Source organism: Elephas maximus, chromosome 3 (assembly GCF_024166365.1).
Source record: "Elephas maximus indicus isolate mEleMax1 chromosome 3, mEleMax1 primary haplotype, whole genome shotgun sequence".
NCBI lineage: Eukaryota > Metazoa > Chordata > Mammalia > Proboscidea > Elephantidae > Elephas > Elephas maximus.
Genome location: NC_064821.1, coordinates 56,643,756 through 56,669,570, shown reverse-complemented (window position 1 = coordinate 56,669,570; position 25,815 = coordinate 56,643,756). Strand labels below are relative to the sequence as shown.

The 25,815-nt window shown below is 48.9% G+C and overlaps 1 protein-coding gene across 1 annotated transcript; it reads right to left on the bottom strand.

Moving 5' to 3' along the window:
- Positions 1-169: 169 nt before the first annotated feature.
- PADI6 (peptidyl arginine deiminase 6) lies at positions 170-25,643 on the bottom strand. The gene is made up of 16 exons (XM_049875882.1): positions 25,552-25,643; positions 24,658-24,841; positions 21,911-21,983; positions 19,119-19,186; positions 18,327-18,444; positions 17,072-17,197; positions 12,445-12,623; positions 12,080-12,183; positions 9,342-9,453; positions 7,762-7,869; positions 7,370-7,524; positions 6,450-6,606; positions 6,215-6,338; positions 4,316-4,386; positions 2,022-2,183; positions 170-403 (listed from the first exon to the last, which is right to left on the bottom strand). Exons 1-16 carry the CDS (start codon positions 25,641-25,643, stop codon positions 170-172), a joined length of 2,067 nt encoding a protein of 688 aa, XP_049731839.1.
- Between the last annotated feature and the right edge of the window lie 172 nt (positions 25,644-25,815).

Sequence of the window (25,815 nt, the reverse complement as noted above, 5' to 3'; positions counted from 1 at the left end):
CATCATTTTTTCTCCCACAGTTTGCACTGGCAGCCATTTCCTAGCCCCTTGGATACTGAGGGGCAGGAGGGATGAACAGGGTAAAAGGGGGGTTTAGAGCCTTAACATCTAGCCCCCAGCTAGGGAAGGCATTGGTGCTGCTCTGAGATGATGGGAGACCATCCGTCGTCTAGGGCATCATTCTCCACCATTTGAAGGCAAAGGGCACCCGGCGAACATTGGCACAGGCGCGGAAGTCTCCGACGTCAGTCAGGTAACAGTCAAAGTCATTAATGAAGGTGCATTTGAAGCCCAGGGGCTCCAGCAAGTGGCAGACTTTTTCTTCCAGGCAGCAGTTCCCCTTGATGTGGGGCCCAAAAGGCTTGGGGATCCCCAGGTTCTTGCCCATCACGATCATCTGGAGCTGTCAGAGAGTGGGGTGAGGCTTGGACAGGGATCAGGGCTATGGAAGTCCCCTGGCCATCCCGTAAGTAATGAATACCAGTTGCCGTCGAGTTGATTCTGACTCATGGTGACCCAGTGCGTGTCAGTAGAGCTGTGCTGCATAGGGTTTTCAATGGCTGAGTTTTTGGAAGTAGGTCATCAAACCTCTGGGTAGACTTGAACCTCTAACCTTTCCTGTTAGCAGCTGAGCACATTAACCATTTGCACCACCCAAGTCTTGAGCAATGAATGCCATAAGATTAAACGCAAGAGAAAACCCAGCTGCCTCTACCCTGCATTGGGCTAGACCAGGAGTAGCAAGCACATGGGGCTGTTGCCTGTCCTTGAGCAGATATCACTTATCAATCTCGGGGCTAAATCCAACTCACGTCTGCTCAAACTTCTAATGGCTCCCACTGCATTTCTCAGTCAAAACCAAAATCCCTGGCTTGGACAAGGTCTGGCTTTACCAACTTTCGCAGTTTCTTCCTCTACTGTATTTCTATCAGTGTGGCCTTTTCGTCATACTCCTGTCTACCTCTCCCTACCCCAAAGTTTGCTCGCTTGACTTCTGTGGGTCTTTCATACCAACTTTCAACATCTCTTCCTCAAGCTTCTCTCACCACCACCCGAACCTATACCCCGGGGGCTGTGTCAGGCTCCTGTTTCTTATAAAATTAAGTACTCCTGTGTGGTTGGTGAGTACAGGTATCAAGTGTTTAACGAATTAATGAGCTTAAGTACTTTAGAATTCATTTTAAGCATCTACATAATGGACCACAGTTGTTACCTGAGAATGTTCCGATATAGTCCATAATTAGAATAGGCTTGACATAGCAGGAATCTCTTGTACTCCCCCCATCCTACTCCCAATTTCTCACCTTCAAACTGAGATTCTAAATGAAACCTGTTGCCATCGAGTCGATTCCGACTCATAATGACTGTATAGGACAGAGCGGAACTGCCCCGTAGAGTTTTCCAAGGAACGGCTTGTGGATTCGAACTGCTGACCCCTTGGTTGGCAGCCATAGCCCTTAACCACTGTGCCACCAGGGCTCTAGATTCTAAATATGAATAGAATATTACTTTAAATGTGTGAGCACCTCTAGTAAGAATACTGGAGATACATAGCTGGGAAGACCCTGACCTTATACAACCCATCCAAGTTCTCACCCAGCAGATGGCTTGGCAGCCTTGACTCCAGTAGTGGCACAGCTTCCCCATCTGGGAAGTGGGCTTCGTAGGATTCACCCCCTTAAGGCTGGGGACTAGCTAGCTGATGTGCCTAAAACACTTAGCCAAGGGCCCTGCCCATGGAAACTGGTAGGTCACCTGGCTTTCAGGTCTAGCTCGTGCCCCCTGGCTAAGGTCATCCCTGACTAAAGAGGGAGAGAAAGGCATCTCATACAAGATGCATTTTACTTTATAGGGTTATTTCCAGAATTATAGTAAGGTATCTTGTAGGGTGCTTGGGCCATAATAGCTACTCAGGAGCTTGTCTAGATTTGTCAGCTGGAGGGCTGGGCGCTACACCACATACATTAAAGGACCAGTCAGCACTGGCTGAAGGAATGCTCCCCCACCCAGCAGCCCCTCACCATGTTGGGGAAGTAGGGCCTTGCAAAGCGTTTCTCCGTCTGCTGGTTGGAGGAGATGTGGGTCAGCTGCTCCAAGCAGAAGAGCTGGGGGATGTGAATGATGTCCTTCTCCACCAGGCCCAGCTCCCGCTTCAAGATGTCCCGGTTCAGGTTAATGCACTTCTGCAGGTGGGAAGAGGGTGAGAGAGAAGCAGGGCGGAAACTGGTAACGGCCTAAAGAATTGTCCATCGCTTACTGTGTGCTGTAACCTCACACATCATGCCAACCCTCTCATGTAAAGCAGGCCCAATTCCCCTTTACCAGGGGGAATATAGGGACTCAGAAAAAGGCCTAGTCCCCAGAGGCCAGCATCCCATGCGCTTATGCCATTTGGCCCCTTTAGTGCCCTGAGTGGGGCCCCGAGCAATGGCAGGAAGCTGGAGGGCTGGGCCAGGGCAAAAACAAGCCATCACACCCAGGAGACCTAGACACTTTTCCTTCATACAGGACATGAGCAGCTGCCTTCCCTCAGGGCACGTCCTGCTCAAACCATCTGAAGCCCAACACCCAAGTATTTCCCTGGGTCTTGAAATCAGACTCAGATGACCACTACACCTAGGATGCCATCACCAGGGGCTCAAAGATGCTATTTTGGCCCTGTACCTGGGTGACACCCCCCTTGCCATGCCAGGAGACCTCTCCTCCCGCCCCCCCTCCCCACTCCGGTTTTGCAGAGGCCAGGGCACCAGTGCTCTGTAGCACAGAAGGCTCCTGGGCCAGGAGTGACAGGGACTCAGTGAGCAAAGCACTGACCACGTGGCCTTGGGCAAGGCATTACCCTTCTCCAGGCTCTAGTGTCCCCCTCTAGAAGTTGAATAATCTATCATCCTGGGGACTCGCTCTGCTCCTTACAGCCAAAGATTCACACCCTGAGAGATGTCTCTGAAATGCTGACCCTGAGCACCATCTAGGGACTGAGCTGATGCACCATTTTATCCAGGAAGCATTTAGGAGGCCCTGGTCTGTGTCTAAGTCTCTGGTGCTCAAAGCTTCTTAGACAAGTGGGGAGGAGGGCGTCCTGTGCAAGGAGGATGCTGAGCTATATCACCATTCCAGGAAGCAGACACTGGACAACTTCAGAGCAGTAGAGTGGGCAGAGAGAGAGCTCGGGAGTTAGGCTTTGGTTCCAGCCCAGTTCCTCCAGCTCATTGGCTTAGGTTAGTGACTTCACTCCGAGCCTCACTATCCTCATATACAAGATGGGTTTTACTTCATAGGGTTATTTCCAGAATTATAGAAAAGGTACTAAGGTGTTGTCTGACCCAAGCCATGATCTATCACCTCATATGCATTCTAAAGCTGGTTAGTGAAAAGGGGAAGGAAGAAAGAAGAACTGATGTCTTCAAACTGTGGTGTTGGCAAACAATATTGAATATACCGTGGATTGCCAAAAGAGTGAACATATCAGTTTAAGAAATATAACCAGAATGTTCCTTAGAAGAGAGGATGGCGAGACTCCAGCTCACTTACATTGGACATCATCAGGAAAATATCAGTCACTAGAAGAGGACATCATGGTCAATAAAGTAATGGGCCAAGGAAAAAAAACAAGGAAAGCCCTTAATGAGATGGATTGACACAATAGCCTCAACAATGGACTCAAACATGAAGATAGTGCAGGACCAGACAACATTTTGTTCTGTTATACGTAAGTTTGCCCTGAGTTGGAACCTATTTGATGGCAACAACTAATAATCTTATAGGTGCTTGGACCATAGTAGCTGCTCAATTAGGAACTGGTTGTCTAGATAGTCAATGCTTTCGATGCCTTCTCTACCCATCGATGCCTTGGAGAAAGAGCCAGAAGGTCATAACAGATGAACTTACCCTAACAGTACATGAAACCTGCTGAGCAGACAATTTCTGTCAGTTGTCCCCTGACACACCAAGCATCTGTTCTCACTATCTGCCTATCCTAACGCCTGGTGCCTAGACCTGTGGTCTCAGCCATCCTTGGTCAGAGCCTTGGGAAGTCATGCCAATACCATGTACTTTTTTGGTTTCTTCCAAGGGTTAAAATGCATCTTTCTGTGATTTTAGCTGTGGATACCCAACCCCTTGCTCACTCCTTCCCTGACCCCTCTTCCTGGGTACTGTGGCCATCTCTGGCCCCCAGTCTGGGCCTACATTAGCACTTGGAAGAGCAGCTGTTATCTGCCACCCCACCCAGAGTAGGCCAGGGACTCTCTGACAGAACTCTCAGTGCTGGTTCTCCTTTCTTGGAGAAGCTTCCCCACATCTGTGGTCCCCATACCTCCACATAGTCATTCTGGTTTCTCATGTTTTCATCCGCTAGAAGTTGATCGATGGTTCTGGCTTCCCTTCCTGTGGAAGGAAGAGAGGTCAGGCAGGCCTGGCAGTCAGGGAGCCTGCAGTGTGGTCCAGAGCTGAACAGACTTGTGTTCCAGGCACAGCCTAACTCTGTGTCTTCTTGGACCTATGACTGGCAATTAGCCTGGCTAGTCTCCAGAGACCCACCTACGTCCAGTGTCGTATCTGGGGCTGACGGGGCCCTCAGCAGAAAGCCCTGATGAAGGGAAGGCGGGACAGGACTTTCACTGCCACGGGCCACTCTGTCCCTGGCATGAGGGGAGCAGCCCACGTCAGGGTTTGCAGGAGGCAGCCTACATTACCTCAGCAGTCTGACTTTGGTCCTGCTCGCCCCTCAGGGGGCGCAGCTCTGTGCTTTATGTAAAAATGAACCAGTTGCCATAAAGTCAATGCCAACTCATGGTGACCCCATATGTTACACACAGAGCTGCTCCATAGGGTTTTGACTCTGATCTTTACGGAAGCAGATCACCAGGAAGCAGATCACCAGGTCTTTCTTTTGTAGCACTGCTGGGTGGGTTTGAACCACCAGCCTTTGGGTTAGTAGTTGAGCGCAAACCATTTGCACCACCCAGGGATCTCCCCCCCGCCCCCCATGTGCATTATACAACCCGTATAACCTGGCAACCTCCTAACTGTGACTTTGACCAGGTTACTTTGTTCCTCAGTTTGTTAATCTTTGGGACAAGGATGCCAGTTCAACCTCTGGCTCTGAGTTAACACATACAAAGGCTTTGGCATCATGTTGGTACTTGGTTCATGCTCAGCAAATGTCATTTTCCATAGTCCTTCTGTGACAGTGAGGGCCTGGGCCCTGCCCCCAAAGGTTGATTCAGGAGGTCTGGGGTTGCACCAAAGCCATACTCTTTTAACAAGCTCCCAGGTGTTGCTGATGCTGCTGGTCCCCAGGCTACATTCTGAGTAGCAAGCACCTAGAAAACTGCCCAATATCCCACCTTCTTTCTGGGGAAGGAAACCTTGGTGGCGTAGTGGTTAAGTGCTACGGCTGCTAACCAAAGGGTCGGCAGTTCGAGTTCACCAGGCGTCCCTTGGAAACTCTATGGGACAGTTCCATTCTGTCCTATAGGGTCACTATGAGTCGGAATAGACTCGACAGCACTGGGTTTGGTTTTTTTTGGTTTTGGTTTTCTGGGGAAAGTGTCCCTTGTGTTGCCACAACATTTAGAACAGAACTGCCATGACATCAAGCTGTGTTTATGTATAACATTTTCTTTAAGGGTGATCAGGAGACTCCTGAAGTCCCAATGCCCTGGTACTTAACCCAGCATTCCCCGAATAAATCTAGACACTGGCATTGTTAGCATTAAAAAAATTTTTTTTAACGTATGGAGTTACCCAGGTGCTAACTAAGTCCCTCCCACATACATTATAGCAGTCTCACTACCATCCCAGAGCTTTCAGTTTACCTATGTTATCCTAAATACCAAAACCAAACCCACTGCTATCAATTCCAACTCATAGCAACCCTATAGGACAGAGAAGAACTGCCCCATCAGCTGTAAATCATCTTTAGAGAAGCATCTTACTCCTGTAGAGTGGCTGGTGGGTTCAAACTGCCAACCCTTTGGCTAGCAGCCAAGTTCTTAACCACTGTACCACCAGGGCTCTTATGTTATTGTAGTACCTACCATGAAACAGCCCTGAAATAGAACAAGATGTTCTAATATGGTGATTCTAACTACTTTTATCCTTCCCTGGGACCCTTTCCACCAAAGGTGGCAAAGTAAAGAATGACTATCTGGGAAGGGCACCTGGAGAAGGGACTCGAGTCCTGTTTAATCAGGAAGGGGGAATCCTTTACCATTAGAGAGGAGCTGATCCACTTTAACCTCTTCAAACAGAAGCATGTGCCCATAGCCTGCCTTCTTTTTCTCCTCGAACAGTTTATAGCAGGAGCTGGGGCTGGCCAGGAGTAGTCGGAAGCCCTAAGAAGCAAAGCACGAGGGTCAGAGGCTAGCTTCACCCCAAGAAGCTTCCAGGAGTCTTCAAGAGACATGGGAGACATGGCAGATGGGTCCTCCCCAGCTCCCACAGACCTTTTCACCTTCACTTCGTTCATCTATGGGGACAAAGCACATGAACTCATCTATGTGGCCAACCATTAGCCAGTCTGAGAAGAGCTCCACTGGGGCCTGGACTTGCTGGGCGTGGAGGAAGTCCTGGAGGGTCTTACTCATGTTCCGGCCTTCTTCACTAAAAAGAAGGCAGAAAGAATAGCCTTTGAGCCAGCATGGCTCAGGTTGGCCACCTACTACTTGGGGAGGGTCAGACTACCTCCAGGTGACTGGCTGCTCAACCCACTAGGCTAAAATCCATAGGTGATAGTGGTTATTAAGAATCTTATTCTGACCAAACTCAGGACTGGACCAAGTAATTTTAGATAAAGATGGAACCCTGGGAGACAAGGTTCTCCTGGTTCTAGACTAATGGCCACCAAGAAGTTCAACCATATGTCTTGTGAAAATAACATCCTGCTGGGTCAATTAAAAAAGTCACCATTGATTGAGTTGACTGACTCCTGGCGACCCCATGTATGTGAGAGAACTATGCTCCACAGGATTTTTTATGGCCAATTTTCTGGAAGTAGATCACCAGGCCTTTCTTCCAAGGTACTCCTGGGTGGACTCAACCTGCCAACCTTTTGGTTAGTAGCTAAGCACATTTTAAGTCTTTGCACCACCCAGGGATTCCACTTGTTCAATAGGCCAGCTGAATTTAGCATGCCTCAGTTCCAGAATTATCACTTAAAGAATAAGCAATTTGTCCGCCTTCTTTACCTTTAATCTCCTACGTGAATAAAAAAATCAAATATTCTGATTTTACAAATTTAAGGAATGATCCAGAGCAGAAGGGACCTGCTGAGGTCACACGGGAGTCAGGGTGGAGCCAGGGGGACTACAGGTCCCTTCCTTCAGTGTTTTAAGACTGCTGGCCACCACCTGGACTCTTGCCTCACCTGGGGTAAAAGCTGCTGCCAATGAGGATCCTCCCTAGGGGGTATTCTTTCCCTTGGACAGTGACTGGTGGGGACACCATCAAGTTCCCAATGGAATCCATGCTGGCCACCCTATAGTCCTTGATGCCTTGGATTATGTAGCCAACATCAGAGCTCTGGAAGGAGACCCAGCCAGGGCAGGGGTATTAGAAGGGATTGACTTTAAGCCCCAGTCTTACCACTAATCCAGGCTGCCTAGCCAACATGTCACATACTGTCTTGTCTCGAGCAGACTCCCACCTCCCGATCACCCAGAGGCCACTTGGGCCCTCCTTGGTGCCCCATCGCTCCTGGACAGGCACCAGGCCTGAGAGGTTGGACCGAGTTTAGATCAGCCCAACCAAGCCCCACACCAGTGAGTATTTCATGGGCAAGTCTTCAATCTTGGTGACGCGAGGGGTGTCGAGGACCAAAGGAATAGTTTTGTGTGGAGCCTGGGTGTAGCAGAAGGCCATCTCATCCTGGAAGAGACAGGAAAGCAAACCATGAGGTCTTTGCTCCATCAGCTGCTTTCCCCACCTAGTGTGGGGCTTGTCAGCTGCACGGCCCTCTATGTGTGGGCCTCCTCCAGACAGAAGGTGCACCAAGAACCCCCTCTTCCTTCAACTGCCATGGAATCCTTGAGACTTATCTCAAAGGTCATCTCTTCTTAGAGGCTTTCCCTGACCTGTTCCCCTATTCTTCAAGCTTAAAACCCGAGCCATCCCAGATTCTTTCCTCATCTCACTCCTTATACCCCTATCCACAAACAAGCTTTGTTGGGACCCTTCTCTGGCACCACCTTAGAGAAGCCACCATGATCTCTTACCTATGTCACCGCAATAACCCTCCAGTTTCTCTTCTTCCGTGCTTACCCCCTTTTAAAATCTGTTCTCTATGTCTCAATTTATAAGACCTAAACCATAAAATTTCCCTCCCCTGATTAATACCTTTTAATGTCACCCCTTCGTGCTTTTGTTTCTATTCCTTACTTTGGCGGGATGGAGGGGGAAAGGGGAGTCATTTCCTAGAGGCACTGAGTTTCTATGAAGGGTGATGGAAAAACCTGGAAACAGATAGTGCTGATGGTTGCACAACGTGATTAACATCATTGATGTTGCTAAATTTTACACGAGAAATGTTAAATTGGCAAATTAATACATGAGTTTTCACAATAAAAAGAGGAAGGGCCTAACACATAAGCTAGCCTCTGCCTACCTCTGACCTTTGTTCACTATGATCTGGCCACGCTAGCCCTTCTGTTCCTCCGATTCTCCAAGTGGATCTCACATTAGGATCTTCATGTCAGGTGTTCCTCTGCCCGAGGAGCTTCCACTGCCCGTCTTCCCCATCACTTCCCTGCCTCTGCATAGCTAACTCCTCATGCCGTAAGTAAAGCTGAAGCTCCTCCTGACCACTCAAACTATCTAGTTTGATCCAGTAACTATATCATCTTGGGTTTTGTATTTTTTTTTCTTTTTTTTGTCCAGCAATTAGAGGTCTATCATTGTGATTAGAATGGTACCCAACATATGGTAACCACTCAAACACTGTCGAAAACACCAGAATTCAGCTTCAGCTGGACTCTAGATTTAGGGCTCTTCTGGAGTTGGAATTGTAGCCCAGCTCCGACAGCCTGTGGCCAAAGGTGTCAGACCCTCAGGTGCCCAGGGGAGAAGGTACTGGTGTTCTGCGGTCTTGAACACACATGTACTCTAGAAAAGGACAGAGGTTGGACTCAGCTTCATTCCCCTACTATCTGTGACTTGGGCAAGTCGCTTCATCTGACCCTCAGCTGAAGTCCTAAAAATGAAGACGCCTCTATTTAGGCCCATCTTACTTGCTGTGAACATTAAAGGGAAACCTGTGAAGTCCCTTGTCTGTGGTGCGTGCAGTCTCCCCCGTCCCTCCCCCACAGGCCTATTTCCCCAGGCAGGGTTGTATGGGGTGTTACCTGGAGCCACCTGCCCAGGCGGTTGGGGTCCTCATAGACAGATGCCACCTGGCTGTTACTTTTCTTGCTCAGCTCCATCACCGTGTTCACAAAACCCCGGAGCTGCAGCTCTCTGCACGGGAGATAAGCCGGCTTGGGGGAAGGCCTCCGAGGCTCCCCACTGGTCAGAATCTGCCTGTGCCAGAGGAGGGGGCACCTCCTTCTGGTCAGGAGATTCTGCCGCTACCCCCATGCAGTAGTCCCTGGGTGGCTCAAACAGTTGAGCACTTGGCTGCTCACTGAAAGGCTGGGGACTCAAGTCCACTTGGAAGAACCTCAGGAGGAGGCCTGGAGATTTACTTTTGAAAAACCAGCCATTGAAAACCCTATGGATCAGAGTTGTACCCTGACATACATGCAGTCAACCATTAGTTGGAATCGGCTTGACAGCAGTAGTGTCTGTGAAATAAGCAGAGCAGCTGTCCCCCCATGTCATAGACTACAAGCTGGTAGCTCAGAGCAGGTCTTAGTGTCACTCAGCACCCAGGCCATCTCTCTGGCCCTAAACCTAGTTAAACCCAGTTCTACATTTATTCTTCCCTAGAACTCATGTTGCTGAAAATAGTTGGAGAAAAGCTCACAGTAACCGTTCTCTTAAGTTGCCAACCTAAGCAGGCCCTGAGCACTGTCCAGCCATCCCACTAATATTTCTCTTACAGATTTGCTCTGCTCTCCCTCTCGAACATTGGGTGAGCTATCCCTGTGCCTAAACACCTAGAAAACAAAAACCAAACTTTTGTCAAGTTGTTTTCAACTCATAGCCACCCTATACCTATTGAAGCCAGTTTAACTTATACTCCCATCTTACTACTGGATTCCATCTACTCAAGGACTTGATTTCTGCAGTTGCCTTTTGTCTCCTATCAGTTTTTCCTTTCTCTGCTGGATCATTCCATTAGCATTACTCATTGCCTCAAACCTTAGAAAACCCTTTCCATCTCACATTCTATTATAGCTGGTCCTTAAGACTGTTCGCGGAGTCTTGCAATGTACTCCTTTCCCATTCTTCAACCCCATCATACCTTCAAAGCCATCATGCCAGGTTGCTTTCTGTCCAGTGACCTCCACCTTGCCAAACCCAATGGGCATCTTATTTTCTTTCTGTCAGGGTTTCACACAGTTGGCACCTTACCTGGTATCTCCTTCCCTTAGCCTTTTGGTCATCATTGTCTTGGTTTTTATCCTAACTCTTTCTTCTCAGTATTCTTTGCTAGACTGTTTTCTAAAGCTAAGTGTTGGATCACTCTACAGCTCAGTTCTGAAGCATCTTCCCTGTATACTCGCTTACTTTAAATGTATCAGGAAAGACCAATCACTAGGAAAAGGACATCATGTTGGTAAAAGTAGAGGGTCAGCAAAAACAAGGGTAACCCTCAACTAGTTGCAACAATGGACTCAAAACATAATTAACAATCATGAAGATGGCGAAGGACTGAGCAATGTTTTGTTGTTATACATAAGTCCGAACCAACTCACAGCAACTAACAACATACAAGCTCAGCGAGTCCCGTGACTTTGGATACCTTCCACATGCCTGGCACCTAGGCTTGTTTCTAGCTTCCAAATTTTCCCCTGAGCTCCAGACACTTAGAAATCCAGTGGGTATCTCAGGCTTTCAATTACCAAAACCAAAGTACCAATTCTACCTCACTTCAGGCAGTGGTACCACCCTTTGCTTTGTGGAAAGCCCAAAACACAGGGGTTCCCCCTGTTTCTTTGTACCCCATGTATCAGCTAACCTATGGGGTGGGATCTACCTTCAAAAGAATCCTGAATCCTACCAATTCACTTCTACCACCCTGGCCCAACCACTTCTGAGTCTGGCCCACACCGTTGTAATAGCTGAACTGGTCTCCTGCCTTTTATTTGTCTCCCCACTCTTCCACATGGCCAGAGTGATCTTGCTGGGAGAACCCTTGATGACATTCTATTGGTTGTACCCCTCAGAACCCTTTTTCCTTTTCTCCCTAGACACATGGCCACATTAAGCAGACAGCATTTCTGCCTCCCCCGCCACCCCCATGGCTGGATGCAGGCCCGTGTCTCTTCAGGACATCAACACATGAGCACAGTGACTTCCAGGCCTTGAGCAGTGACAAACAGGCAGCTTTGCCTGGACTTTGGCTCTTCTCCCTTTCCAGGGGCTGTGTCTAGGAAGTGCCTGGGGCCTAGCCTCCATCATGAAGATGCTGCCCCAGAGAAGATAGTACAATAATAAGACTAAAAGGAACAGGGCCCTTAAGTAACAATGGGAGACAGTACCACCCATCAACCTGGGCTACTTTCATACCTGCAGGCATTTAGAAAAGAAAGTTGACTTTAAACTACTATACTAGGGTCTGTTACCACCACAGAGATTTACTCTAATACACAGGACCTGCTTATTTTGGCCCCTTCCTTGTCTCACCTCTCTTTTAGCTGTCTCTGGAACACACTCTCGTCCTTGCCTCTTCCATCCTTTTACCCTGATTTATAGTGCTTGATAGTATACTTGAAGTCAATGTTTCTTTGTCCATCCTCCATAAAGACATGAGAGGCACTGTCCCATTCGCTAGTCTGTCCCCAGCATTATGTGTTTAAACACCTGTTGATGACTATCTTGGGGATGGGTCCAGGCAGCTCAGGTAGAAGAGTTTTCCCCTTCCTGATAAGAACGGTATGAAGGTTACCTGGCATGGGCAGCCTTAAGGATTTCTTACCTACATATGTATACTTCTAGAGGCATCTGGGTGCTGGGAGTAAAGATGCAAGGAGCCACTCGGAATACTACTGTGTCTTTGTACACCAAGGCCTCTGGAATCAACTGCAATATGAGACAAGGTCCCATAAGTAACCTAATTCCTCATCTACCTCCCACCCTACCCCCAGGCCTCCAGCTATTCAGCCAGCCCACCTCTGGGCCCTCGCCTGTCCTCTAAAGCTCTTTCTTTCTCTTGAAGGTTCATAAAACCCTATCTCCACCCACCAAGCCTTGTCTTCCCCTGCCCTCTTCCCAGCTATGGGAGTTGTTTCCTTCCTACCCATCCCCTAGAGTCCAGGGCTTCTTGTCTGTTTGGAGACATACCGGGTCTTGAGACTCATCTACCAGAGACACAGAGTAGGAAATCAGGCCGGAGAAGTCAGCAGATGGGAATTCCATAGCTTCAATATAGAAGGTCTTCTTCAAGTGATCCTCAAGGGGGGCCAGGGTGTAGGTGTGCTGACCAGGCCCCAGCACCAACTCAAAGATGCTGGAGCTGTCTTCTAGAAGAAAGGACAGATCGGCTACCAGAGCAGCCTGTTGCTGGGAGGAGCAAACCACCTCAGTGCACTGGATTGTTCCTCATGTCAGCAGCTAGGCTCTGAACTCCAGGAGGCCATAAACAAGGGCTATTTATCCACCAACACACTTCAAAGACCTGTTACATGCCAGATACTGGAGACTCAGATGAAAATGCCTGCCTACAAGGAGTTCAGTTGGGGGGCAGGGGGGAGGCGAGAATCACATAGTAGGTGGTTCTAGACTTTGACCTACTAACTTAACTCTTGGGAGAATATTGGAATGGTCTTAAAGGCAAGAGAAACTTTGTGTACACAGGTGGGCTTGGCAGCCTCGACGGAAGAATCAGATACCTGCAAGAATCGTCTATTGGATAAAAGTTTTCTGAAGAAGCCTGAAAACAGGTCTTGTGATCGAACCTGTTAAGCCCATTTACTCCTTTATTAGATCGTTAAATACAAAATACAAGACCAGGCATAGAAGAGACAAGAAGGAAGTTGGCCACATGCAGTAGTTATCTATAGTTAACTAGAACCGGATCTGGCCATGCTTCATTTTCAGAGGTCACCCTGATCAAAGGCCACCAAGCTTCTCTCACCTGGCCCTCTCTACCTTTTCCCTACCTGGCCTTACTGCCAGGCCTCTGCCCTTCTGATCCATTCCCAGTGATGGCTGCTCCTGCTTAAAGCCCTTGGGGAGGATTATTTCAGGAAATCTTGATCTAGATTTACTGAGGCTAAATTAATAAAGCCTCTAGATCTGGGCACTGCATGCTCCTTAGCCCTCCTGCGTGGCCTGTGCCAGCTGCCTGGGTCTCCGCTTCCTCTAGCTTGCCAGCATCTGGCTGCTGCTGTGACCTGGGTGCCCCTCCAGGTCCTCAGCTTCTTGGCTCTGGATGGCGGCTGCAGCGATGGCCTGGGTGGAGGCTGTGGCCCCTCAGAAGGACTCTAAAAAACCTCAGGACTCTAGCTACCAGAAATTCTGCAGCACCTCCTTGGAGGCGCTGGCCTTGGCCTCAGTCTTGCTTCTTTTGATGCTGGGTGCAGAGAAGCAGGGCCAGCTGTACCGCCCCCAGCTGAGAACACTCCTGGGGGAACTCCCACTTCTAGTCTGCCTAGCTTCTTCACTGGGTGGGACGGGAGGAGGTAGACTCTTCCACCAGGACCCCTGCAGTTCCTCAGTGTGGGACACTGCCCTTTCAGCTCACTGAAGTCAGCTGACGTGCTGTGGAGTTCCCAGCTGCAAACTGGGCTATGCTGGACACTAGTTAACTACTTGGCCCAGAGCTGCTGCAAATTCAGCACCTTCAGTTCTTCTCCCAGGTGGCTTGCTGTATACCCCTACCAGCTGTCTCAATTCTGCTGTGGTTGATCCTGGGAATGGAGGAGGGACACTTCTCTCATATCTAGTTGTTTGCTTTTAAGCATAGGTAAGATTTCATTGTAGACTTAGGATAAGCCAGGAACTGGGCTCACAGACTCATTTGCATCCTTAAAACCCTTTGAGGTAGGTGCTGTTATCATCCCCATTATACAGGTAAAAATAAAAGGCCAGAAGCTTTATGACCCAGGCACAACCTCTATCTTTAGCCGAGAAGGCCTTTCTTGCTCTTGGTCCTCACAGGTCTCAGCTCAAGGGACTGCTCAATGGCTCCCCGCCCAGCACTAGACTTAAAGAGCTATTTCCGAAGTCTTTGCTTGATCCTTAGCTGTCTGTCTGCCCTAATGGGCTTTGAGAGTGGGCGGTGTGTTTATCCTTCCAGAGCTGTGTCCCCAAGGTAGAGAATAAACACAGATAAGTGCTCTGTGCTCCTTTTCTCTACCATCCACATACCTGGGCCTAGAGGTGGGGCAGACGCCCTCTGTGTTCTTCATGAATGCTTCTAGACTCTTTGTTCTTCAAACACCCTGGTTCCTTTGAAGTACATTCTGTTGGATAATCCCCACCTGCCCCCCTTCCTTCTTGCAATTGTTTACCAACCCTCCCAGATTGTTTTAGCACTTGCTTTTCTTTACCACCATCATTGTTATTGGTATTTGACATCATAGATCAGACCATCCATCAGACATTCTATTCTTTTGACCATATTTCAAAGAGCCTGAGTTCTACCACCATCTTGTATGCCTGTTTCAGTGGGCATAGATTAAACCAAATACTACCTTCAAAACTGATTTTTTAACATCAACCTTCCAACCTTTTGTGCCTTGGTGGCAAGTGGTTAAAGTGCTCACTGTTAACCAGAAGGTCAGCGGTTCAAATCCACCAGCCACTGTGCTGGAGAAAGACATGGCAGTCTGCTTCTGTAGAGATTTACAGCCTTGGAAACCGTATGGGGCAGTTGTACTCTGTCCCATAGGGTAAGCTATGAGTTGAAATCAACTCAATGGCAGTGGGTTTTGGTTTTTTGGGTCCAATTCTTTTTAGCTTATCTACACTCCTATCTCAGTGATTCTTCAACCTCAATACCAAACCTGTCTACTACCAATCCCCACACTCCATCCTCACTTTCCTTTTTATCCTTCTGATTCCAAGATCCATCATTCTATCCATTCCATTGCACTCACTGTCAGCTCTCATGCCCTTCATTTTACGTGCCTGACGAAAGCTCGACTCTAGTTAAATCCAGTGTATTAAGACTCATTCTCTTGTACCTGAGCAGCTAGGGAAGCCACCACACTGAAAGGTCTCTAAGATATGACCAGCCCTCAGCACGTGCCCTCAACATTACTCAAAAATGCTAGTATTTCTCTTATGCCCATTAACGCTCTCACTTCTTGTACTTGCTTCTGAATTTTCATGTACTCCTACAAATCTTCTAAATCCATTTCCCCACCTCTGTTGATGAGTCCTGTCTTCCCACAGCTGTGTTTGTGTTTGTGTTCCACCAACTTCAGACACCTTCCCTGGACACCTTACCTCCAGTTACCTCCACGTTATTTCCTTTTATGGCAAATCCTACCTATTTGGAGTCACTGTATTGCCCCTTTCAATTCTGCCTTTAGCCCCACTTTACTGAAACTTTCTATCATGGTCGCTAATGACAGTAATCTTGAAAACTGAGTTTCTCATCAGATTCAGCATCTTAGTCTAGCAACAACAGTTGCTGTAGTTACTCGTTTCTTTCTCGAAAGGCTGCCTTTGCTTTGTCTCTAGCCCTTATGCTTTTGCCTTCTTTCTATCTCTCTGGCAATTCCTTTTCAGACTCCTTTGCTGTATCTTCTAGACTAGTGGTTCTCAAGCTTTTCTATGTTTCAGAACCAGGCCTTGTTAACGCACAGTATGCTGTTTCCCCTGCCCCAGTTTCTTGAATGAGCTTCTCTTAAGTAAAGAAAGGGTAACTGTGATATACACAATGAGATTTGGCATCTTTAGCAGGCTCTGTAAATCACTGGCCTGCTGGGCAGGCTCCAGGGACCATCTGGCACAGCCCAGCCTAGCTCAGAGTTGTCCACGCTCAGTGAGACTCACAGGGCTGGACTAGCCCTTGTGGCCTGAGCTAGGCCTAGACTCGTGGGTTTCTAAGGCTTACTCCTAGTCCACATGTAAAAGGACCATGTGCAACCTGGGCTGCCTTTTCTGGCCAATCCCAAGTGATTTCTAAGTCCAGCTGTGATCTATGGTCTACAGAGGAGGTGGGGAGGGGGACTTTGAACTAAGACTCCAGAACACAGAGAGAAGTAGCTCTCTAAAGCTGAAGGCAAGGCATGGTCCCCTCCCTGAGAATAGGCACATTACATACTACAGGATTCCCCAAGTTGCCCAGATGAGCCCTTTAAGTGAAGGCGACATACTGGCATATGTTGCCAGAAACAGAGTTAGATCTTAATTCTGGAGGAAATTAGAGGCAGTGAATACTAAACCAGTTTAGAGCAGTCTTATCTGTGGGTATTTCACTGGAGTTAGACATGTCTACTTTTTGAATTAGCAACCTTCTATGCCTTTACCTATAGAATAGAGATACCACCAGCCTCCAAAGTTGGCAAAAGCTGATGATGAGTAGTGTATGGTGTGGGCTTGGAACATAGGTGCCAATTGTAGCAGCCACTCTAGCTTCTTGACCTCTGGATTCTGGAGTCTTAATGTAGTAGAGTCTTGGTTAAGGATGTAGATGGATTTTTTCTGGTAGGAGTACTTGGGAGCAGATGTTAGCTAACCTGTTTAAGGTAATAGCTACCGTCTCACATAATGCTTTTTTTTCTCTTCCAGCCATGACAGTCCTGAAGGACAGGCACCATCACCCCCCATTTTACAGATGGGAAAAGTGGCTTAGGGGTATGGTAACTCCTGTAAACGTGTAGACTTAGCCTAAGGTGAAGGAGGCAGCCAGAGAATCCCAGGGTCATAAGTCTGGCCATGACAGACCCCAACCTGCAGCTCTAGGTCCCCAGCAAGTTGATGGGGACCTGTTGGGAGGAGGTGTGGGAGTACTCACTTTGGGGCCAGTAGACCCTCGCCTTCTCTGACTCTTCTCTGGAGGTGTGGAGAACCAGCCGGTGTTTCTTTAAAGTGCAGCTGGGGCCTTGGACGCTCAGTGTCATCTGGGACAGACTCTTTATGTCTGGGTGGAAGGCAAGGCAAAGATCAGGGGGGTGGTTGGGGAATCCCAGCTTCCAGGCATAGGAGAAACAGCAGGGACGGGGTTGGGGATTTTATATTGAAATTCTGAGGACCCTCTGCCTTCCGCTCTGGCCCGAGATGCCGAGGCCTGCACCTTAACTTTGCTACTTGCCTACTATGTGGCCACAGGCAAGTTGCCAACCCTGGAGCCCACTTTATTTTGCATGAGGATGACATTTACTCCATCTGACTGTTAAGGCTTCAATGATCCCCACAAACACCTAGGACAGTTCCTGACACAGTGTTCAAAGGATTTGCCTACTGGCCTTGGTGTGGACCAGGACATCCCATGCTACTACTGATACCCAAAACTCTGATCCCAACCACAAGTCAGGACCAGATTCAAGGTCCTTTTTGGTTAAGGCCACTAGGTTTCTGCTCCAGGTTACAACAGGGTTTTTCAAAAGCTCGTATTCTCCTTTTATGGCTTCCATTTAGTCTTCTCAACTACGTGCCATTTTACAGATAGCCATATAAGATCAGGAGCGTAAATACACTTGATTTCACAGTCAAGACATAACACAGTTTGGGAAAATCAAGGGCGGCTGACATCAGAGCCCATGTTCTCCCTATGGGGCCATGTGGCTTCTTTTTACCCAATTACACAGCTTCAGGCCATGACAAAAGAATTGATCAGCCTAGAGGGGGGACATTGGCCTGGAACCATCATATTTGCTGAGGGGTAGGGCAGCCATCAGTCTTAGAAATATAACCAGGATGCTCCACAGAAACGAGAATGGTAAGACTTTGGCTCGCTTACTCTGAACACATCATTAGGAAAGACCAGTCTCTAGAAAAGGACATCATGTTTAGTAAAGCAGAGGGTCAGTGAAAATGAGGGAAACCCTCAATGAGATGGATTGACACCAATAGCTACAACAATGGATTCAAACATACCAATGATCATGAAGATGGTGCAGGACTAGGCAGTGTTTCATTCTGTCATACATAAGGTTACCATGAGTTGGTGCCAACTTGATGACCAACAACAGGCAACAAAGCCCAAGGGGAAGCAAAGCTCAAGAAGGAAAGGTGGGGACAGTCCCAGCTAGTGGCTAGCTCTTTCTTACCATCTGAATAGAGCACCTTCGTGGTCTTCTTCTTGTCTGTGAGCTGGCCCACACTGGCAGGATTGCAGTTCACAAGCAGGATGGCACCCCAACCGCTGGAGCCCCAGACCCATTTTTTCTGCAAATGTCCCATAAAGACAGGAATATTGACTCAGGTAGAAGCCAGGTTAGCTCTCTGCTTCCCAGATGCCACCCCATATGGGGGCCAGAGAGGGATCCCTAGAACAGAATTTGCAAACCCTAGTCCTATAGAACAGGGAGGTAACATCAGATACTCCAAAATGAAGAGTGGGGAGAAGAAAAGCTAGATATAGGTTACCAGTTACCTACCTACTTCAGCATCAGGAAAGGTAGGGGCTAAGGATGCAGGAGGCAGGTCCCATCTAAAGGTAGCAGCTAACCCTATGTTCTGACTATATGACCAGGCTAGAACGTGAGCCTAGTGTTGTCAGACATTCTAATTAAAAAAAACAAACAAACCTAGAGATGGATTTGATCAGTTTTGATCTGTATTGCAGCTAATTTAAGAGATGCTACCAGATGCCGCTGAATTGATTCCAATTCATGGCGACCTCATGTACGCAGAGAAGAAATGCACCCTGTAGGGTTTTCAAAGCTGTGGCCTTTCAGAAGCAGATCACCAGCCTTTCTTCCAAGGTGCTTCTGGGTGGATTTGAACCCCAAACTTTCAGTCACCCAGGGACTCTAAAAACCTAAAGGCTAAGTAAAGTGGGTCTGCTGGCCAGATCTGCTCACAGGTCCCCAGCTTCACCGTTTCCCTGGCGGCCTCACCTTAGCCTGTTTATCACTCCGCATCTCAACCTGCCCACTGCGGTAGATGTCCACGTCCAGTGAAATCTCTGAAATGAGAAGGAAACGTGTCTCAGTCACCTATACCTGCTGGATGAAGCTTTGAAGTTATTAATCCCCCTGGGGCTGCCCAAGGCTGGTATCAGGACTACGCAGGCTTTTGGGCATGCTGTCAGCTTAAGACAAAAAAAAGTGTCCCCAAGGACAGGCTATTTCTCATGAGCAAGCCTGGAGAGATCCAAGTATTTAAGTATCTATCCCAGCCTCTCAGGAATTCACAAAACCAGTCCCCTGTGGTTTCAATGCCACTTTGTGTTGCCTAGCCTCTACCCAGGCAATTCCTACCTGGACGGCCCACCTCCTTCACCTCCTGGAAAGCTCTTTGCACACCAAGGCATAGAAGGGACTCAAGACATGGCAATTCCAAGGCCCTGTAGAGCTTAAAGAGCCCTGGTGGCACAGTGGTTAAGAGCTTGGCCGCTAACCAAAAGCTCTTTGGAAACCCAACGGGCAGTTCTACTCTGCCCTATAGGGTCGGAATTTCCTCAATGGCAATGAGTTTGGTTTGGTTTTGGTAGCGCTTAAGGATCCAAGTTTCTACCCAAATATCACTGAAGAGGCTGCCCCTATATGTCACCTCCATTCCCACCCTCCACATGCAACCACTGTGTGGTTTTATTTTTGTTCATAGCTCTTGTCATCCAACATGCTGCTTCCCAAAAAGGATGGTGGGGCTATGAGAACAGACCTTGTTTGCTGGGGTAGCCTGAGCACCTGGCACACAAATGCTCAGGGGCTGGATGCCCACTATGAACCAGGCACATCTGTAGGCCCTAGGGACACAGCAATGGACAAGACAGGCCTTCTCTTCTTGGAACTTGCATTAGTGTTTATGTGTGCAGAGGTGAATAAAATACATGTCCAATGGCAATAAGAGCAGTGGGAAATAGGGCAGGGTAACTGGGTGGGGATGTTTTCCGTATTAGATGGGTGATCAAGGGTATCTTCTAATTTGAAGTTTGAATGGAGACCTGAAGAAGGCAAGAAAATGGTTCTGTGTTAACTATCTGGGGTAAAAACGATGAGAGAATACAAAGTACAAGGAAGCAAGTTCAAGGATCAGCAGAGAGGCCAATGAGTCTAGCACAGAATGAGCAAGGGGGAAAGGTAATAGGCCAAAGGTGAGAGGTAACACGGGATGAGATCATGTAGTTTTGTGGGTAACAATGACTTTGGCTTTAATCCAAGCAAGATGGAAACGGTTGGAAGGCTTTGAACTGAGGAGATGTTATCTGATATCCTTTCAAAAAGGTGCCACCCTGGCTGCTGAAGCAGAACTGGAACCATAGAAGGGCAAGAGTGAAAATAGGCGACCCTCCTCTCAGGGGAGTTGTGAAGGGATCCAGGCAAGAGAGGATAGTGGCTCGGACCACGGCGAGAGTATCTGAAGTGGCAAGTAGCTGGATTCCTGCCAAATTTCAGGCACTGCCAACAAGCTTCATGGATTGACATGCAGTCCAACAAGAGTCAGGGTGATGTCAAAGTTATTCAACAAATAGAAGAATGGGGCTACGATCTACTGCAATGGGGAAGACTATTTTAAAGATAGCTTTGAGGGGAGGTAGAAAGAATCAGTTTGATATGTCTGTTAGACAGAAAAGAAGTTATGTTGGACAGACCAACACCCAACTCTATCCGAGGTCTTGGAGAGGCCGCTAGAGATAGTTTTGGGAGTAGTCTGTTAGCTATTGTCAAGGAAACTCCAACTCATGGAAAATCCCTGTATGTCAGAGTAGAACTGTGCTCCATAGGGTTTTCAATGACCAATTTTTTAGAACTAGGCCACCAGGCCTTTCTTCTGAGGCACCTCTAGGTAGCCTTGAACTTCCATCCTCTTGGCTAGTAGCTGAGCATTTAACTGTTTGCACCACCAAGAGACCTCAGGATCAGTCTATAGATGGTATTTAAATCCACAAAACTGGCTGGCTGAGCCCTAGCGCACATCTTTGACAGGCTCAGGATGGGGGACGCAGGACCCAGCAAAGGCGTCTGAGTGCAGGGTCCCAGGAGTGAAGTGTCAAGAAAGGATAACCAACTGTATTAACTACTCTACTGCTGACAGGTCATGGGAGAGGAAGACAGCTGACCACAGGACTTTGGAAAGTAGAAGTTGTTAGGGTCCTTGATAAAAGCAATGCTGGTGGCAGGTGTAGGTTCAAGAGACTTGAGTAGGTTCAAGAGACAGGGAGGACAAATTAACAAAGTATAGATAAATTCTAAGGAGAAGAGGGGGTAGGCATTGAATTTTGGAGAGTTTATAGAATCCAGTTTAAGAGAATGGACATTATAGCTTGTTTGTGTGCAGATGGAAATGATTCAGAAGAAAGGGGGAAGGGTAGAGGCTTCCTACATGAGTGAGGGTAATTTCTAAAGGAATGATCTTGAATGAGTGAAAAGGGGAAAGATCTAATGTGGCAAGAAAGACTAATGAATTCTAACAGGAAACAGCATGTAGGTACCACATCTGGGGAGGTGGGTTGACAGTGGAAACATGTAGAAGTTGCTTCTACTCTTAGAAAATTAGGTCAGCAGTGCTAGTGAGGATGGGAAGACATGCCTGAGCTTTGAGGACGGAATGTGTGAGTGGGTAATTTGGGTGAATCCATCTAGGACCCACAGGAGTGATCTTGTTACTGGGAAAGTCCTTTTTAGCTCCTCTTGCTTTTACGGAAGTCCATCCCCCTCCCCGTCTAGGGGTAGTGGGCAACACTCACCAATGCCAGTGAGGTAGAGCACAGCTATGCTCACAGGGACTTCCTTGTCAGGCTCATAGTATGAGACCAGAACCTGTGGAGACAGTATCCGGAGCCCACCAGAACATGGGAAGGCAGTGGTCAGGAGCAGAACACATTAGCCACGGACCCGGGTTTGAATCTTGTTTGGTTGTGTGACTTGGTCTCATGTTACAGCTTCTGAGCCTTGTGATGACTCACTGTGAGCTGGTACAGTGGCCACATCACTGTACTTAGGACTAAGTGAGGATAAACCCCATGAGCATTTATAACCTGCCAGGACTACTCTAAGCACTTCTAAACTAGCGCCTCACCACAATCCACTCAGGTGGGATCTACACTCCCAAAAGCACAGAGAAACTCAGGAACTTGCCTACGTCATTCAGCCAGAAGTGGTGCAGACCCAGATTATGTGGGTCTCAAGGCCTTTTCAAGGCCAAGCTTTTATCATTCTACATATCCCCCTGCTTTATACCAACCCTCCTGTAATCCCACGCATCATCCCGGGAGGTGGACAGTAGGGAAGTAGGTTAACCCACCCAAGGATTCAGCTGCTTACCTAAAAAAAAGTGCAACACCTAGGGTGGGAAACTCAGTCTCCCCTTTGTCCTGCACTAGCCCCTGCTTCTAGAGACAAAGACAACCTGCCCTTCCGCCATTGCCTGATCATGAGGCTTTCATTATGAACCAGAACAAACCACTACCTAGGGCCATACTTACATACATATGATCCACCACCTGCCCCTAATGGAAGCTTTTCTTCCCCAGGGCCAAGTCCATCCCTCTCTAGTTCACTCCTGAAGGTTCTAGAGGCTGAGCCCTGGGCAGAGACCTTTCTGTGTTAGTATGGGCTCAGCTGGGACACAGCACAGACTCAGCTCTTAATAAGATATACTACCTCCCTTTTAGGGTTTAGCCTGCCTTGGCACAGAGCACAGAATGGGCAGGAGCACTACCCATGTGCCATCCTAGTCTTAACCTTCTACAAACTGCTTCAGACTTAACTCCAGCAGGTTCTGATGAGCATGAGTTTTCCCCCCATCCTCAAAGTGCCTCACTAGCTTCAGCGGTGGCCCTCAAAGTGCCTCACTAGCTTCAGCGGTGGCCCTCAAAGTGCCTCACTAGCTTCAGCGGTGGCCCTCAAAGTGCCTCACTAGCTTCAGCGGTGGCCCTCAAAGTGCCTCACTAGCTTCAGCGGTGGCCCTCAAAGTGCCTCACTAGCTTCAGCGGTGGCCCTCAAAGTGCCTCACTAGCTTCAGCGGTGGCCCTCAAAGTGCCTCACTAGCTTCAGCGGTGGCCCTCAAAGTGCCTCACTAGCTTCAGCGGTGGCCCTCAAAGTGCCTCACTAGCTTCAGCGGTGGCCCTCAAAGTGCCTCACTAGCTTCAGCGGTGGCCCTCAAAGTGCCTCACTAGCTTCAGCGGTGGCCCTCAAAGTGCCTCACTAGCTTCAGCGGTGGCCCTCAAAGTGCCTCACTAGCTTCAGCGGTGGCCCTCAAAGTGCCTCACTAGCTTCAGCGGTGGCCCTCAAAGTGCCTCACTAGCTTCAGCGGTGGCCCTCAAAGTGCCTCACTAGCTTCAGCGGTGGCCCTCAAAGTGCCTCACTAGCTTCAGCGGTGGCCCTCAAAGTGCCTCACTAGCTTCAGCGGTGGCCCTCAAAGTGCCTCACTAGCTTCAGCGGTGGCCCTCAAAGTGCCTCACTAGCTTCAGCGGTGGCCCTCAAAGTGCCTCACTAGCTTCAGCGGTGGCCCTCAAAGTGCCTCACTAGCTTCAGCGGTGGCCCTCAAAGTGCCTCACTAGCTTCAGCGGTGGCCCTCAAAGTGCCTCACTAGCTTTAGCGGTGGTCCTCAGCCTCAGCTTCACCATGGAGTCTCTGGAGAGCTTTGAAATACTGGTGCCTGGATCTCACCCCCAGAGGCTAATTTAATTAGTACGGGGTGTGGCATGAGTGTTGGGTTTTATAAAGCTCCTGCAGCCAAGGTTGAGCACTGCTGCTCTGAAAGATAGATCTGCTTCTACTACAGAACCACCACCTACACCTGGCCCACAAGGAGACTGACACTTGTTCTCCAAGGTGGAAATCAAACTCCCCCTGCCACAGGTGCCCTGTTAAGGAGCCACCTTGGCTCAGGAGAAAGAGCATAGACATGTGGGCTCAAATCCTGGTCGACTCCACGCTAGCTATGCTGTTTAGGGTTAGGTACATCACTCCATGTCTCAGTTTCTTCGTATGTAAAATGGGGGCAATAACCTCTTGAAATGTCAAAGTACCTAGCTCATCACATGCATTTAATAGGCATTAGTTTTCAAGTTTTATTAAAACATCCACATCCAAAAGACCAAGCTTAGCTAAAAGGCTCATTCGAGTTATGCTAAAGCCTTTTAAGCCAGACTTTGAAAGCGGCTGGTTTGGAAGTGCTCAGAGCATCAGCGTCAGGCACACACGTGGGACACAGACATGCTCCAGCTTGAATCCTGGTTTTGCTGGCTACTAGCTTGGACAAGGCACTCCCTCACTCAGTGCCTCAGTTTCTTTATCTGTAAAATGGGGTCTCGCAGTGCCCACTCACAGGTTTGTGGCAATCTGTGTGTGAGACCAAACATGCAAAGCACCTGGCATGCATTCTTCACGGACCCGGAGCTCAGGAATGGCAGCAGTCAGGAGTGAGGTCCAAGGGGTATGTTAGGGCCCTCCCCTGGGAGACCTCCCCCCAGTCCCCAACCAGGCTCACCTTGTCCTCACTAGGGGCAGTGCTGGGTGAAACCATCTTTACCAGCACATCCATGGGTCCAGACAGGGGCCACCTGGTTGTGGCTGCCTCCTCTGTGGTCTTTATGGGGACCGCATTGTGGACATTAGTCAAGACCCCCAGAGAGCCAGTGATGGTGAAGGAGTCACACTCTCGTGGGGCACACCTGGGTTGCCCAACAAGAACACAGACTTTAGGGCACAGAAGCATCCCTCAGCGTGGCAGGGGATGCCCAGACTCCTCCTCTCTCCTCTTAGGGTGTTGGGGCAAAGGACTGCCAGCAAGCCAGTTTTGGGCTCGTAACATGGCTTCCATATTACTCCTATCCTCCCCTGCTCCAAGGATCCCCGTCCTCCCTCCGACAGGTTACAACACCGCCCCAGACCCCTCCCCCTCCCACCAACATTCAAGAAGTCAACAAAGCTATGTTCTTCTTATAAACCCTCAATTCCCAACAAGGTGGGAACCACTTGTCTGAGCCCCAAGGAACGTGGACTGGACCTTAGGAGGTCTGAGCTAGACCCTGGGGAAGTCATAGCCTCCTGTAAGGGGTCACCTCCACACTGAAATGTCAACCGACCACACCCACTCAATCCCCATGGTCCCCTCCAGCGCCCATATCACCCGGTTTCACAGATAATGTCATGTCCCCCCTTGCCCGAGGACCCACAGCCAACACAGGGCAGAGGTGGGCTTAGGTCGAACTCTGCAGACCCTTTAGAGACCAGCTCCTGAGACACAGAGAAGGGAGGTCTCCCCAACTCCTACATGACCCAGGGCAGCCCTGAAGGGGAGCTGGGTGCCAGTGACCCTGCACAAGCCCACACAGGCCTACACCCTCTATGAGAACCTCCCCCCCTTCCCCCAGCTTCTCACCCATGGAGATCCAAGCAGATTTCTGTGCCCAGCACACAGATGGCCTGGATGGGGCTGTCGAGGGATAGGTGGACAATGCTCTGGAAAGACATGGCCACAGCCCCCCACGCGGACCACCCTCACACAGCACAGAGTCTCAGGAGACCCAGGGTGCCCCCTGCCCGCCACTGTTAAAGGTCAGGGCCTCTCCAGCCCCACCCCCTCATTAAAGAGCAGCGTGGGTCTAGGGCGGCTGCCCAGGTGTGAGTGGTTTCCTCACTGAGG